Source organism: Pseudorasbora parva, chromosome 11 (genome assembly GCF_024679245.1).
Source record: "Pseudorasbora parva isolate DD20220531a chromosome 11, ASM2467924v1, whole genome shotgun sequence".
Lineage (NCBI taxonomy): Eukaryota > Metazoa > Chordata > Actinopteri > Cypriniformes > Gobionidae > Pseudorasbora > Pseudorasbora parva.
The window spans coordinates 46,666,689-46,681,919 of record NC_090182.1 but is presented as its reverse complement, the minus strand read 5'-3'; the positions used below and the strand labels follow the sequence as shown (position 1 = coordinate 46,681,919).

The following is a 15,231-nucleotide window of genomic DNA, read 5'->3' as shown; positions in this document are numbered from 1 at the left end:
TATATTCCTACATAAAGGGCCCTCAGTTCAAAGACGTGCAGAAGAAAGGAACCAGAAGATGAAAAGAAGGACTACGAATCGACGGCCTGTAACTCTTTTACACGTTCCTCAAACTCTTTCCATCTCTGAGCGAGAGCTAAATCAACAGCAGATAAGTCTCATCACAGCGCAGAGCCTTTGATGTGCACACACACACACACACACACACACACACACACACACACACAGAGAGAGAGACAGACACACACACACACACACACACACACACACAAAGAGAGAGAGACAGATAGACACATACACACACACACATAGACATACACACACAGACACACACACAGACACACACACACACACACACACACACACACACACACACACACACACACACACAGACAAACACTCTCAGACACACAAACACACACACAAACACACACAAACGCACACACACACATAGACAGACAAGCACAGACAGACAAACACACACACAAACACTCACAGACACAAGAACAAACACACACACATACACAGACAGACAAACACACACACAAACACTCACAGACACAAGAACAAACACACACACATACACAGACAGACAGACACACACACACACACACACACACACACACACACACACACACACACACACACACACACACACACATGTCTGGTTCACTATCTTTGTGGGGACTCTTCATAGACGTAATGTTTTTTCCGTAATGGGGGTGGGGGGGGCACTAGATTATCAGGAAATGTAAGTGAACTAATTCTTTAATATCTTATATCTTATAAACACAGGTAATCAATACAGAACATGTGTGAGGAACTGTGACAACCATAGAAATAAACCAGTGGGGAAAATGAGAATGACATTTCTCCTTCAGTCTCGCACTGAAAACAGACAAACGACAGGAAAACGATGGCCGAACATTCAGCTATTCCTCTAACCGACACCGATAGTTTTACCTGCTTACAATCTGAGCCCCAACACGAGCTCCTGAAACAGCGAGACGCTTGAGTTCATAAAGATCTGAGCGGCTCCGAGTCTCCTGTGGTGTTTTTCTCCTGAGGACCACAAAGCCTCAATCCCACCAGGCCCCCCCCCCTCTCTCTCTCTCTCTCTCCCTCTCTCTCTCTCTCTCTCTCTCTCAGACCACTAAATCAAAACTTCCTCCTTCTTCCCATTTGCTCCTTCTCTCTCCGTATGCAGGCGTTCCGATCCGCTGATGTTAGATGAGACGTGTGTCCAGAATCACACAATCTTTCAGTGTGAGGAAACCGTCCATATGGATCTGATACAGGCCTATATTGCACCGAAATGCTTTACTTTCTTCCTCTCTTTCCTCAACAGTGAGTTACTCTGAAATCTTTGGCTTGTGGGAAACGATGTAGTTGGCTGTAGATGTAATCCTGACACTCAAATGCCAATAAAGTCATTTATTTGTAAAGTGCTTTTCATATACACATTGTTTCAAAGCAGCTTCACAGTAAATCATACATTCCCCGGCCACAAAAAACTAAAAACTAGGCAAACGCTTAAGAGTCTTGGATCATTATTGCAGTGATTATTGTGTTTCTAGCATGATATACAGTGGGTACAGAAAGTATTCAGATCCTATTACATTTTTTTTGTACACACAGCACCCTATATTGACAGAAACACACAGAATTGTTGACATTTTTGATTAAAAAAGAAAGAAAAAGTGAAATAATCACATGGTCCTCAGTATTCAGACCGTTTGCTGTGACACTCATATATTTAACTCAGTGCTGTCCATTTCTTCTGATCATCCTTGAGATGGTTCTAGACCTTCATTTGAGTCCAGCTGTGTTTGATTACACTGACTGGACTTGATTAGGAAAGCCACACACCTGTCTATATCAGACCTTACAGCTCACAGTGCAGGTCAGAGCAAATGACAATCATGAGGTCAAAGGAACTGCCGGAAGAGCTAAGAGACAGAATTGTGGCAAAGCACAGAGCTGGCCAAGGTTACAATAAAACATTCTGCTGCATTTGGTGAGAGAGGTAAAGAAGAACCCAAAGAAAGAGAAAGTTGTAGAAAGTCAACCATCACTGCAGCCCTCCACCAGTCGGGGCTTTATGGCAGAGTGGCCGACGGAAGCCTCTCCTCAGTCCGAGACACATGAACATTTGCTTAAAAAACACCTGAAGGACTCTAAGATGGTGAGAAATAAGATTCTCTGGTCTGATGAGACTAAGATAGAACTTTTTGGCCTTCTAAGCGTTAAGTGTGGAGAAAAATATCACCTTTCCAATAAAGTCCCAACAGTGAAGCCTGGTGGTGGCAGCATAATGCTGTGGGGTGTTTTTCAGCTGCAGGTACAGGATGACTGTGTGAGTGAGTGAAAGATGAATGTGGCCAAGAACACCTTCTCCAGAGTGCTCAAGACTTCAGACTGGGCTGAAGGTTCACCTTCTAGCAAGACAATGACCCTAAGCTCACAGCTAAAATAAGGAAGGAGTGGCTTCACAACAACTCCGTGACTGTTCTTGAATGGCCCAGCCAGAGCCCTGACTTAAACCCAATTGAGCATCTCTGGAGAGACCTGAAAATGGCTGTCCACCAACATTTACCATCCAATCTTAGGGGCTCAGTGGTTCATGTAGGTTGTCTACAAACCGAAAGGTTGGTGGTTCGATCCCCGGTTCCCCCTGACCAAGTGTCGAAGTGTCCATGAGCAGGACACCTAACCCCAGCTGCTCCCGACGAGCTGGATGGTGCCTTACATGACTGACATCGCCGTCGGTGTATGAGTGGGTGAATGTGAGGCAAAATGTAAAGTGCTTTGGATGGCCATAGGGTCTGTTAAAAGCGCTATATAAATGCAGTCCATTTACCATCTGCAGGAGGAATGGCAGAGGATCCCCAAGTCCAGCTTTCCCAAAAAGACTCATGGCTGTATTAGATCACAAGGGTGCTTCTGCTAAACACTGAGCAAAGGGTCTGAATACCGAAGACCATGAGATATTTCAGTTTTTATTTTGTAATAAATCTGCAACAATGTCAACAATGCTGTTTTTCTGTCAATATGAGGTGCTGTGTGTACATTAATGAGGAATTAATGAATATTATTAAATGAATTTAAATGAACTTAGTAAATGGCTGCAATATAACAAAGAGTGAAAAATGTAATAGGCTCGGAATACTTTCCGTACCCACTGTATGTTTGGCAACAGTTCTTCTAACCCTAACTGATGGAGTGTGTAGCTTTTCATTTCTTAAACAACCATGTAGAAAGACACATCATGGCCGTATTCCAGGATGAAAATGTCAAGACTCATCAGCTCAGACTGTGAAGGAATGGTTGGGAGGAATCATAAAGGATAATTTTCACTCATGAATCAGCACCTCTGAGTCCAGACCTTAAACTCATTGACAGTCTTTCGGATGTGCAGGAGGAGATGGAAATCAATGCACCTCTTATTGGAAATAAATGTTGTGGTGTTATTTCCACAATTTTTCTTCTATTCTTCTATTGCCAATGCAAGAGTCCAGCACTCGGTAAGTCTGGGTTTGGCGGTTGCCACAAGAACGGGACATGTCTGACTGCATTGTGTCAAGTGTAAAGTTTGGTGGAGGGGGGATTATGTAGTATGTGGTTGTTTTTTCAGGGGTTGGCCCCTTAGTTCCAGTTCAAGGAACTCTTAATGCTTCACCAATACATTTTAGACAATTTCATGCTTCCAACTTTGTGGGATCAGTTTGAGGACGGCCCCTTCCTGTCCCAGCATGACTGCGCTCCAGTGCACAAAGCGTCGGTCCATAAAGACATGGATGAGGAGTTTGGTGTGGAGGAACTTGACTGGCCTGCACAGAGTCCTGAGCTCAACCCTATAGAACAGCTTTGGGATGAATTAGAGCGGAGACTGAGAGCCAGGCCTTCTCGTCCAACATCAGTGCCTGACCTCACAAATGAGCTTCTAGAAGAATGGGCAGAAATCCCCATAAACACACTCCTAAACCTTGAGGAAAGCCTTCCCAGAAGAGCTGGAGCTGTTAGAGAGGGTGGGCCGACTGCAGATTAAACCCACAGGATTAACAATTTTTGGCAATGTAGTGTCCTATAAACAGATGCATGCAGTCTCACACACACACACACACACACACACACACACACACACCTCCCCCCACTGGGCACTTCCTCCTATCAGGACGACCTCAGTCAAAGAGTTTAATCCTGTGAAACATTTCCTGCACTGACAAGAAATCAATCACTGATCCATCAGCGTGACATGATGAAAAGCACAGATCACACGCTCTCCTGCCGAATACACAAACACAACAAAGAGCCAGAGGAAGAGAGAGAAGGAGATAAAGGGCTGAAGACGTGTGAAATACCACCGGCGTCACGGCCGTTCGTGTGTCAATGAAGCGTCTGCCTCACAAAACGCAATCAGGATGAAGAAAATCAGTCAGCAGATCACAAACACAACCTCTCTCATAAACACACAAACTAACACGCAAACCTAGAAACATTTGCATAATTGCATTTTAATGTTTAACCCAAGCTGAAAACTCTAGTTCCACACTGCAAAAAATGCTTTTCTCACTCAGTATTTTTGTCTTCTTTCGTCCAAACATCTAAAAATTCTTAAAACAAGAAGTATTTACTAGACAAGCAAAAGTAATTGTCTTGTTTTGGGGAAAAATAACTCAAAATGAAGAGAGTTTTTGCTTAAAATAAGAAAAATAATTTTGTTTTCTGTTTGAATTAAGATTATTTTTCTCACCCCATTGGCAGATTATTTTTTTGCACACACACAAACACACACACACACACACACACACACACACACACACACACACACACACACACACACACACACACACACACACGTAGGCTGGGTCACGGCCTATTTTTAAGCTCAGAGGAAACAGTGAAAAGTGTTTTTTTAGGAACCGAGTGGTTTGGCTTTCCTGTGTGGTTTCAGATGTGTGTGTGTAGTTTCCTATGACTCACAGTGATTTCCATGCATGTTGATACGTGTAAGACCGTCCTCTGTGTGTGTGTGTGTGTGTGTGTGTGTGTGTGTGTGTGTGTGTGTGTGTGTGAGAGAGAAACGCTGAAAGAGGATCTGACGGTAAACACAACCCTGAGGAAGCGACCACAGCACTGGGATATTATTATTATTTATTAATGCTGGCAGTGCAGCCGCTCATATATCAAACCAGTAACGTCTTTGAATCTGCTCCGAAAGAAAAACTCTGAAGGACTAAAAAGTCAACCCAAACCAGCCGCTGGTCTCCAGTTTTCCAGCACACATCTCTAATCATTCTTAAATCAAGACACATTTACTGGAGAAGAGCAATGACTGAAGATATTAAGACTTGATTATGAGAAAGTGAGTTTGTGCTCAAAACAAGAACAGAAATCTGCCAATGAGGTCAGAAAAATCATGTTTCCTTTTATAATCAATGTAGAAACAGCTTTACATTTCCTTGAACAAAAGCCCTGTGTGTGTGTGTGTGTGTGTGTGTGTGTGTGTGTGTGTGTGTGTGTGTGTGTGTGTGTGTGTGTGTGTGTGTGTGTGTTTTATGGTGTCCCTGTGAAGCGATCAGAGCCAAATGGACCCTTGCGGTTCTCTGAAGGTCCAGGAAACAGACAGGCGACTAATCCACAAAGCAATTCACAACAACAAAAGGTGCATTCCTGCAGAGAGCAAACACACACACACACACACACACACACACACACACACACACACACACACACACACACACACACTTAACGACTCCATTTGGAGGACTGTTTCGCTCTTATTGCCTGTTGTCTATTGAGTTGCTAAAACTTTCTTGTTAACTCACACATAAATTCCACACACACTATTTTAGGACCATCAAGATTTGAATAACTTGTAACGTCACAATCGTCTTCATCATGTCCTGTTTTCCAGCACACATCTCTAAATATTTTTAAATCAAGACACATTTACTAGAGAAGAAGAAAGATATAAAGACTTGATTAAGAAATCATCAAAATGAAGTTAGTTTGAGCTTAAAACAAGAACAAATATCTGCCAATGGAGTCAGAAAAATAATCTTCATTCAGAGAGAAAACAAGATGATTGGCTGACTCCACTGGCAGATATTTGTTCTTGTTTTAAGCACAAATGTCCGAAGAATACGTTTCTAAGAAGGAGAGGAGGAGAAAAGAAGAGGAGGGGAGGAGAGCGGAGCCGGCGGGGGGATCAACAAACGCCTGACAGCAGGAAACACACAATAAAACAAGACAAAGAGAGACACTTTATGAGCTCACACAGGTGGCCAGGTGCACGGACACACACACACACACACACACACACACACACACACACACACACACACACACACACACACACACACACACACACACACACACACACACACACACACACACACATTGATTGAATCCTGATGAAATGCAGTGTTAGTTCTGACTCCACAGTAATTGAGACACCAGACGAGCGTTTGCATTAATTTGTATATTTTGCATTAGAGTTAACATGTTCCATCTGCGTCTCATTCGCTCATGTTGCAGTAAGTGTTGATATTTTGTTATATTCAGACATGAGTAAATCTGTCTTTTGCAATAAATATCATAAAATAATAGAGCTTCACATAATAAATATTTTTTGACAACAACAACAATGAAAAAAAAGTTAAACAGTTTAAACATTTTCTTTTAAAAATAGTGAATTTGAACACAACTTTACATCAACAAACTGAGAACGAGCAGAAACTCTGCAGATCCGCTAACAGCTACATTTACACTCTGGCCTGGCAAATAAAGTCCTTCACAGGTTTGGTTTCCAAAGCACCATCACTAAACTCTCTCTCTCTTGTGTGTGTGTGTGTGTGTGTGTGTGTGTGTGTGTGTGTGTGTGTGTGTGTGTGTTTTTGTGACATATGAGGACACAAATGTGTATAATGCCATGGGTATGACACAGGTATTACAGGAGAGGGTGAAATATGAGGACATTACCCATGGCCCCACTTTACAAAAGGCTTATAAATCACACAGGAGGAGTTTTTATGAGAAAGTAAAAATGCAGAATGTTTCCTGTGATGGGTAGGTTTAGGGGCTGTGTGAGTGTGTGTGTGTGTGAGATGGGTAGGTTTAGGGGCTGTGTGTGTGTGTGTGTGTGTGTGTGTGTGTGTGTGTGTGTGTGTGTGTGTGTGTGTGTGTGATGGGTAGGTTTAGGGGCAGTGTAAGGGGATAGAACATATGGTTTGTACAGTATAAAAACCATTACACCTATGGAATGTCCCCACATTTCACAAAAACAAACGTGTGTGTGTGTGTGTGTGTGTGTTAGAGAGTAGCTGTACACAGTCCGGTAAGGCAAACGCTGGTTCAGAAAATGCCACTGAAACGAGTGGTTTTCACATTCCTCTGTGAGGGGCGGAGCTTACAGGTACTCATTAACATAACTCCTCCCTCTCATGCCACGCCCCATTTCCTGTTTCCGCAGCAGCTATACAGCTTCCCCAGCTTGTAAAATCATATTTCTCGATACACTACAAAAAATGCTCTTCTTATTTAGTATTTGTGTCTTGTTTCCAGTCTAAATATCTAATAATTCTTAAATCAAGATGCATTTACTAGATCAGTTAAATGACATAAGATATTTTTGCTTGTTTTCTGGGGAAAAATATCAAAATGAAGTGAGTTTTTGCTTACTAAACAAACTACTAAACAAGCAAAACAATTGGTGGGAAAAAAAACGGACAGACGGAAACAAGACAAGATTTCAAACAGAAATAAGATTATTTTTCTCACCCCATTGGCAGATCATTTTGACTGTTTTAAGCACAAACTCTCTTCATTTAGATTTTATTTTCAACAAAACAAGAAAAAATATCTAATGTCGTTTTACTGATCTAGTAAATGCATCTTGATTTAAGAATTGTTAGATATTTAGACTGGAAACAAGACACACTGACTGAGGAAGAAGAGTGTTTTGTGCAGTGTGTGCGCCGGGCCTCAGGACGGTTTCCCCGGCGCATGCCCGTGCGTTTGGTTCCAGTTCTGCAGTTTGCAGTAAACGGTGTTGGAGTTTTTGCAGCGGCAGCCGGGCCGGTGCACGCGGTCGTGGCACGCGTCGCACGCGTTCACGCAGCCCTTGGCCGGCAGGTAGCAAAGCAAACACGGGAAAAACGCGGACATGAGGCCCATGCACAGGAAGCGTGAGCAACACCGCGGCTGCGAGAGCGAGCACGGCCGGTCCGCGCACGGGTCGCCCACGTCGTCGTCGTCGCTGGAGCAGTGGTAGAAGATGCCCTTCACCAAACACATGCACGTGCCGTGCTCGACCACGCTCTCCGCCGAGCACAGGCACTGCCCGTTACAGGCGAGGCGCGTCGGGAGCGGACGCGGGGATGTGCATTCGCCGCACTTGCACTTCCCGCAGCTCTCGCAGATGTACGAATGCGCCGAGTCCGCTTTCTCCGTCTGTTTGAGCGGCGGGAGGAACGGGTGCGCGAGAGATTTCGGCTGAGTCCGTACGGCTCTGTGCGAGCGCGCCAGTAATCCCTGATCCGAGGACGCGCTGCTGTTGCTCCCGGAGCTGGCCGCGCTCCCGGTGCTCGTGGACCGGCTGAGCCCCGGTGGACGGCCCGCTCGGTGCTCGTAATTGTTGTTGACGTTCACCAGGAGCACCTCGTGAGTCCTCTCGCGCTTGTCCGCGCTCCGCGGCCCCGGGGCCGGTCTGTGCGGTACGGCCGGGCCCTCGGTGTACTCGTTAACAGAGCGGATGGCTCTGATCTGATCCAGGGATAGGATGGCCCCGGACGGGAGCTCCGGATGTCTGACGGGCCCTCCGCGCTGACCGTGGCGATCCATAAGACACGATCAGACAGCAGCACGCTCATCGGACACCCTGACACACACAGAGAGAGAGAGACACAGGGTCAGTAAAGGTTCTTCACTGGCTCCACAAAAGCTTCTAAATGCTCTTTAGATGTTTCTCAAACTTGGTAAGCCTTTACTTGACGTCTTCACGTATAACCAAATATTCCAACATGTCCTCCAACCAATACGCCTATATAGGTCGTTTGACCCGTCCTTGAAATACGACCCATAGGAGCATTTACTAAAAATATATATATGTGTGTTAAATGGAAATATGACAAATGGTGGTAAAAAGTCCACACATTGCATTAAAATGAACAGACATTTTGATTGGTAACGACAGTCATACCAAGACACTGTCATTATTTTTACGCCAGCTAGAGGGCGCATGACTTTAAAGCATAAATATAGTAATCCGCTTGTTAAGTCGTGACGTAAGGAACGGCGCTTCTGGGTCCAAGCCTCAACTCGTCTCACTTGAGAATGCCATTGACGCCCGTTTATGAGCACTGTTTATTCATATTAAACATCAAACGCTTAAAAAAGTTAAACATTTTAAATACTTACAGTCTACACAACAGTCTCTATGGTCACAGCGTTACACACATTAACATTTTAACGATTTATAAAAGATGAATGACTGTCTGGCCATCTGGAATTTTGGTATGGAGAAAAAGGTTATGATTATAACTTTTTGTAGTATTACACCACATGTGTGTATATATTAGCACCGTTTGTAGTTTAGATAGAGCGTCTGGACCCGGAAGCGCGACCTAACAATCGGATAAGGTGCTTGAAAAACGACCGATAGAGTCGTATTTTTTTTGGAGGCCAGGTTGAAATGTTTAGTTAGCCTTTATTTTAAGGCGTCCGTGTTACAGTGTAATTATACAATTATGCCGCCTTCACGTGCTATCGGAAATGTGATCATTTTCCTACTTCTGAAGTCGTGATTACGAGCTCACGCCATTCAAATTGTGACATTGGAGCGCGTTCATGAGCCATTTTTACCGAGGAAACTCGTATTTACGATCATTCTGAGAGCACGTGACGGCGGCATTAAAGGGTTAGTTCACCCAAAAATGAAATGTATGTCATTAACTCCTCTCCCAAATGTCGTTCCACACCCGTAAAGATTCAAACGGTTAATGAATCAGTGAATCGATCAATGCTTCGGGTCGCCAGTGTCACGTGATTTCAGCAGTTTGGCGGTTTGACGCGATCTGAACTGCTGAAATCACGTGACATTGGCGACCTGAATCATTGATCGATTCACACCGTTTGAATCTTTTCGGAGGAACCCGGAAGAGAAGCCAATGCTGAATAAAGTCGTAGTTTTTGTTATTTTAGGACCCAAATGTATTTTGGATGCTTCAAGAGACTCTAATTAACCCACTGATGTCTCATATGGACTACTGTGATGATGTTTTTATTCCCTTTCTGGACATGGACAGTATAGTGTGCATACACTTGCATACGCTCTCGGACTAAATATAAAATATCTTAAACTGTGTGTGAAGATGAGCGGAGGTCTTACGGGTGTGGAGCGACATTAGGGAGAGGAGTTAATGACAGACATTTATGGGTGAACCAACCCTTAAACTACTAACTCAAAGTAATGAACTACATGTGCTTACCATAGGGTTCAGGTTAAGATTAGGTGCTAACACTTTATCTTACAGCGTCATTGTTACAGAAGTTACTTGTAGTTACTATAGTAATAAAAGTTAATTATGCATAATTACATGCAAGCAAACCCTAACCCTAAAGTTACCTAATATTACTCTGGAAAATCTGGAATCTGAGTGTGCAAAAAAAAAAATCTCCTCTAAAGTTGTCCAAATGAAGTCTTTAGCAATGCATATTACTACCAATAATACATTTATATATATTTACGGTAGGACATTTACAAAATATCTTCATGGAACATGATCTTTGAATTTTTGGCATAAAAGAAAAATGGATAATTTTGACCCACAGCATCTATCGCCACAGATCTCACCGGTGACACACACATGAGGGTTAACGGCATGTCATTATGCATAACTGACTGTTATTACCATAGTAAATACACAGGGACACTAAAATGAAGTGTTACATTATATTATTAATGCATTGATTATGCACCTATAATATCCCATGAATTATAGTAACAACATCTAGAAAGTGCATTAAAACACACACCAACCAATTTCTGATATTATATTGAAAATAACTTTTGGTTGCAATTTTTTTTATGAAATAATGAATAACACACGTTATAACCTGCCATATGAACACTAAACACTGAAAGAATTGTGCCTAAATGAAAATAAAATCATCGTTTAGATATCGCTGAACCTCTATTTAAAGTAAAAGTGTTAGTGGAGTCCGTTTGTTAACCACACAGACTGAGATTTGATATCAGAAATTATATCATTTCTGCGTTTCTTCATCATAAAAAACACCATCATATGAAGAAATTAATAATTGCATTTTACTGACACAATATGCTTGTTTTACTCCTATAGATAAGACTTTAGTCTGTCATACGGCCATGTTGTCAAATTTCATTTTTCTAAATAAAGAAAACACTGTAAAAATGAAACACACACACACACACACTCACTCTTAAGCTCACCCACTCACAGACCCCCATACCCCCCCCCCCAACCTTTTGTTTTTGACTTCCTATGGGGGGTTCAAGCCTTAATTAGAGGGTCAAACCCGGACGGACACACACACACACACACACACTTCACACCCTGCTGCAGGAGATGCGCGCGCAATCTTCTTTCTGCGACTATAGACCTAATAAATCCAGCGCAGAAGAGCGTGTGTGTGTCTCGAGCTCTTTCCCCTCTATTCACAGAGCCATTAACCCCCGAGGAGAGAGAGAGAGAGAGAGAGAGAGAGAGAGAGAGAGAGAGAGAGAGAGAGAGAGTTGACTATTAACAAGACTTTGTCCCGACCTCAATGAGCACACACTGAAGTGAAGTACAAATACTTCCCGTGCTGATTTGCATGTGTATGGCTGGTTAACATTAAAATGCAGAGCCACACTGAGCAGGAAGACTTCAGATCAAGCCCTGAGCTCCTCAGCGCGCTCTGGTGCAGGGACGCGAGCGAGCGAGCGCGGAAAACAACGCGCGTTACTAACGGATACGCGCGCAACATCAATACATAATTTTTTTTTTTGTCTTATGCATTTATTTTATCTCCTTTTCTTTTGTGTGGCATAATTATATTTGCTTTTTATCCGTGCATTTTAGAAGGGAAAAAAAGTAAAAACTCGCATAACCCCCCCCCCCCCCCCAAAAAAAAAAACATAAAGGACTAAGAAAAAATAACTTATGAATGAAAACAAGCCCGCTGTGGGAGGAGTGTGTGTGTGTATTTGAGCATGAACACACTACACACGAGCATTATATGATGAAACATACGTTTTGATTAATAAACGTGTTGTGTTTTGCGCGTGGAGCCGCAGATGCGCGTGCACTGATACATACCAACAGACAGACTCCCATAATGTCAAATCCATCAGTCCGAGTGCCAAACATCCATCAACATGTCCAGAGATCCCTCAGAAATCAGCGTGTAAAGCGCATGACCGCGAGCGTAAGATCCAGAGGAAACTCCTTCAGCTCGAGGGCTCGATCCCGCGGGAAAACACGGGGAAAAGGCGGAAGAAATCCGGTTAAATCCACGAATATATGCGCGATCTCTGCTCCTTTAGCGCACCGTCCGCGCGTCCGTCCGGCTCTCCGCGTCAGACTCTGCGTGAGTGTGTCGGATCAGATGCGTGTGCTGTTTCTGCGCGCGCACACACGCACACACACACACTGATGAATGAAAGAGGATCATGGGCAGATGCAGGAGGGGCGGAAGATCTCTGGATTTAAGGTGGACCGTGTGAAACGCGCGCATCTGCTTCGGAACGTCACGCACACGGATTGCACTTGGTGTCGTGCACATATGCGCGCTCTCGATACTGTGCACACAACAGAAGAGCTTTTTTTTACAGTAAATACAAGCAGACGAGTTTATAACACCGGCCGATGGTTTTATGCGCGCGCTCGTGTGTGGCATTTTATTATTATTTTGTTTCTGATTGAGTTTGCGTGTTTTATTAATCTTTCAGATGAACACACACTCGATGGTCCAGTAAAACACGAACAGAGGTGCGACCTTAAGAGCTCAACCCCCCCTCACTGCACGCGCGAGTATGTGTGTGTGTGTGTGTGTGTGTGTTTGTGTGGGGCGGATGTGCTGCATCCGGATACATGAGAAAGGAAAGTTCAGCACAAAGTCATTTCATGCATTCAGATGGAAACGAGACGCGCGCACGCACACACACACACACACACACACACACACACACACACACACACACACACACACACACACACACACACACACACACACACACACACACACACACACACACACACACACACACACACACACACAAGCATCTATTGCTCTTTTAATATTAATGTTAGCATTTACTAATACATTATTAAAATCTAAATCTGTATTTTTATTAACAAAGATGAATAAATACTGTAATAAATGTGACGTTCATTGTTAACGCATTAACTAACATTAACTTATAACCTTCAGTGTTACCAATAAAATGTTTATTCTTCATAAATTAAGGCTGCACCAGTGTTGATTTATTATGAACCATTCAAAAATGAATAATTTTATTCATCAAGAACTCATTAAATGTTAGAAAAGATTCAGTTCTTTTGAGCTTTCTGTTCTTCACAGATCCTGAGAAATAACCTTGATCAGTTTCCACAGAAATATGACCACTGATAATAATCATAACTGTGCTGATCCTCATACGAGAGTGATTAGTGGAGGATAAACTCAGCTTTGATCACAGGAATAAATGACACTTTACTCTATATCCACACTGGAGGAATATTTCACTGATTTACTGGATTTATGATTAATAAATGAGCTGTAGTGAGAAGAAGAGACGCTTTCACAAACATAATAAACTGGTTATTGAATTAGATCGTTTTAGTTGACTAGATTATGATTTCAGTTTTCCATCATATTTTCTATATTTGCAGTTTATTTGAAGCAGGAAGAGTTGTACGAGTTTATTCCAGGATCTCATTCTTGCTGAAGAATAAAACATGATTTGTTCTCCTGTGCCTGTGGTTGAGCAGAACGAGCCGTGACGTGTGTGTGTGTGAGCTCACACAGGATCAACACTAACAGCACAAAACCATAACACAACGAGATTGAATAAAGCTTTATAGATCTATAACGTCTTTAAGACCAGATGACACACACACGCACTGACCCTGCTTTTCACACACACACACACACACACACACACACACACACACACACACACACACACACACACACACACACACACACACACACACACACACACACACACACACATACGCACACACACTGCCCCTAAACACACAGTAAAGAAGTCACCAGCGTTGTTTAGTCCAGAAATGTGTTTATTGTGTATTTATCCAGTGAGGTGTGTGTGTTGCTGTCAGGTGTGTGTGTTGCTGACAGGTGTGTGAGCCACTGTCAGGTGTGTGTGTTGCTGTCAGGTGTGAAAGCCGCTGTCAGGTGTGTGAGCCACTGTCAGGTGTGTGAGCCACTGTCAGGTGTGTGTGTTGCTGACAGGTGTGTGAGCCGCTGTCAGCTGTGTGTGTTGCTGTCAGGTGTGTGAGCCGCTGTCAGGTGTGTGTTGCTGACAGGTGTGTGAGCCGCTGTCAGCTGTGTGTGTTGCTGTCAGGTATGTGAGCCGCTGTCAGGTGTGTGTTGCTATCAGGTGTGTGAGCCACTGTCAGCTGTGTGTGTTGCTGTCAGGTGTGTGAGCCACTGTCAGGTGTGTGAGCCACTGTCAGGTGTGTGAGCCGCTGTCAGTGTGAGCCGCTGTCAGGTGTGTGTTGCTGACAGGTGTGTGAGGCGCTGTCAGCTGTGTGTGTTGCTGTCAGGTGTGTGTGTTGCTGTCAGGTGTGTGTTGCTATCAGGTGTGTGAGCCACTGTCAGCTGTGTGTGTTGCTGTCAGGTGTGTGAGCCGCTGTCAGGTGTGTGTTGCTGTCAGGTGTGTGTGTGTTGCTATCAGGTGTGTAAGCCGCTGTCAGGTGTGTGTGTTACTGTCAGGTGTGTGTGTTGCTGTCAGGTGTGTGGGTTGCTGTCAGGTGTGTGTGTTGCTGTCAGGTGTGCGTGTTGCTGTCAGGTGTGCGTGTTGCTGTCAGGTGTGTGAGCCACTGTCAGGTGTGTGTGTTGCTGTCAGGTGTGCGTGTTGCTGTCAGGTGTGCGTGTTGCTGTCAGGTGTGTGAGCCACTGTCAGGTGTGCGTGTTGCTGTCAGGTGTGCGTGTTGCTGTCAGGTGTGTGAGCCACTGTCA

The 15,231-nt window shown here is 43.8% G+C and overlaps 1 protein-coding gene across 1 annotated transcript; it reads right to left on the bottom strand.

Annotated features, from left to right (window-relative positions):
* Nucleotides 1-6,465: 6,465 nt before the first annotated feature.
* spry1 (sprouty homolog 1, antagonist of FGF signaling (Drosophila)) lies at nt 6,466-12,619 on the bottom strand. The gene is made up of 2 exons (XM_067458142.1): nt 12,342-12,619; nt 6,466-8,881 (listed from the first exon to the last, which is right to left on the bottom strand). The coding sequence occupies exon 2, from the start codon at nt 8,842-8,844 to the stop codon at nt 7,987-7,989; it is 858 nt and encodes a 285-aa protein (XP_067314243.1). The 5' UTR covers nt 8,845-8,881; nt 12,342-12,619; the 3' UTR covers nt 6,466-7,986.
* Between the last annotated feature and the right edge of the window lie 2,612 nt (nt 12,620-15,231).

Bases quoted from the DNA above. Each gene is read 5' to 3' on its own strand.
- spry1 (XM_067458142.1), bottom strand. From the start codon at position 8,844: ATGGATCGCCACGGTCAGCGCGGAGGGCCCGTCAGACATCCGGAGCTC.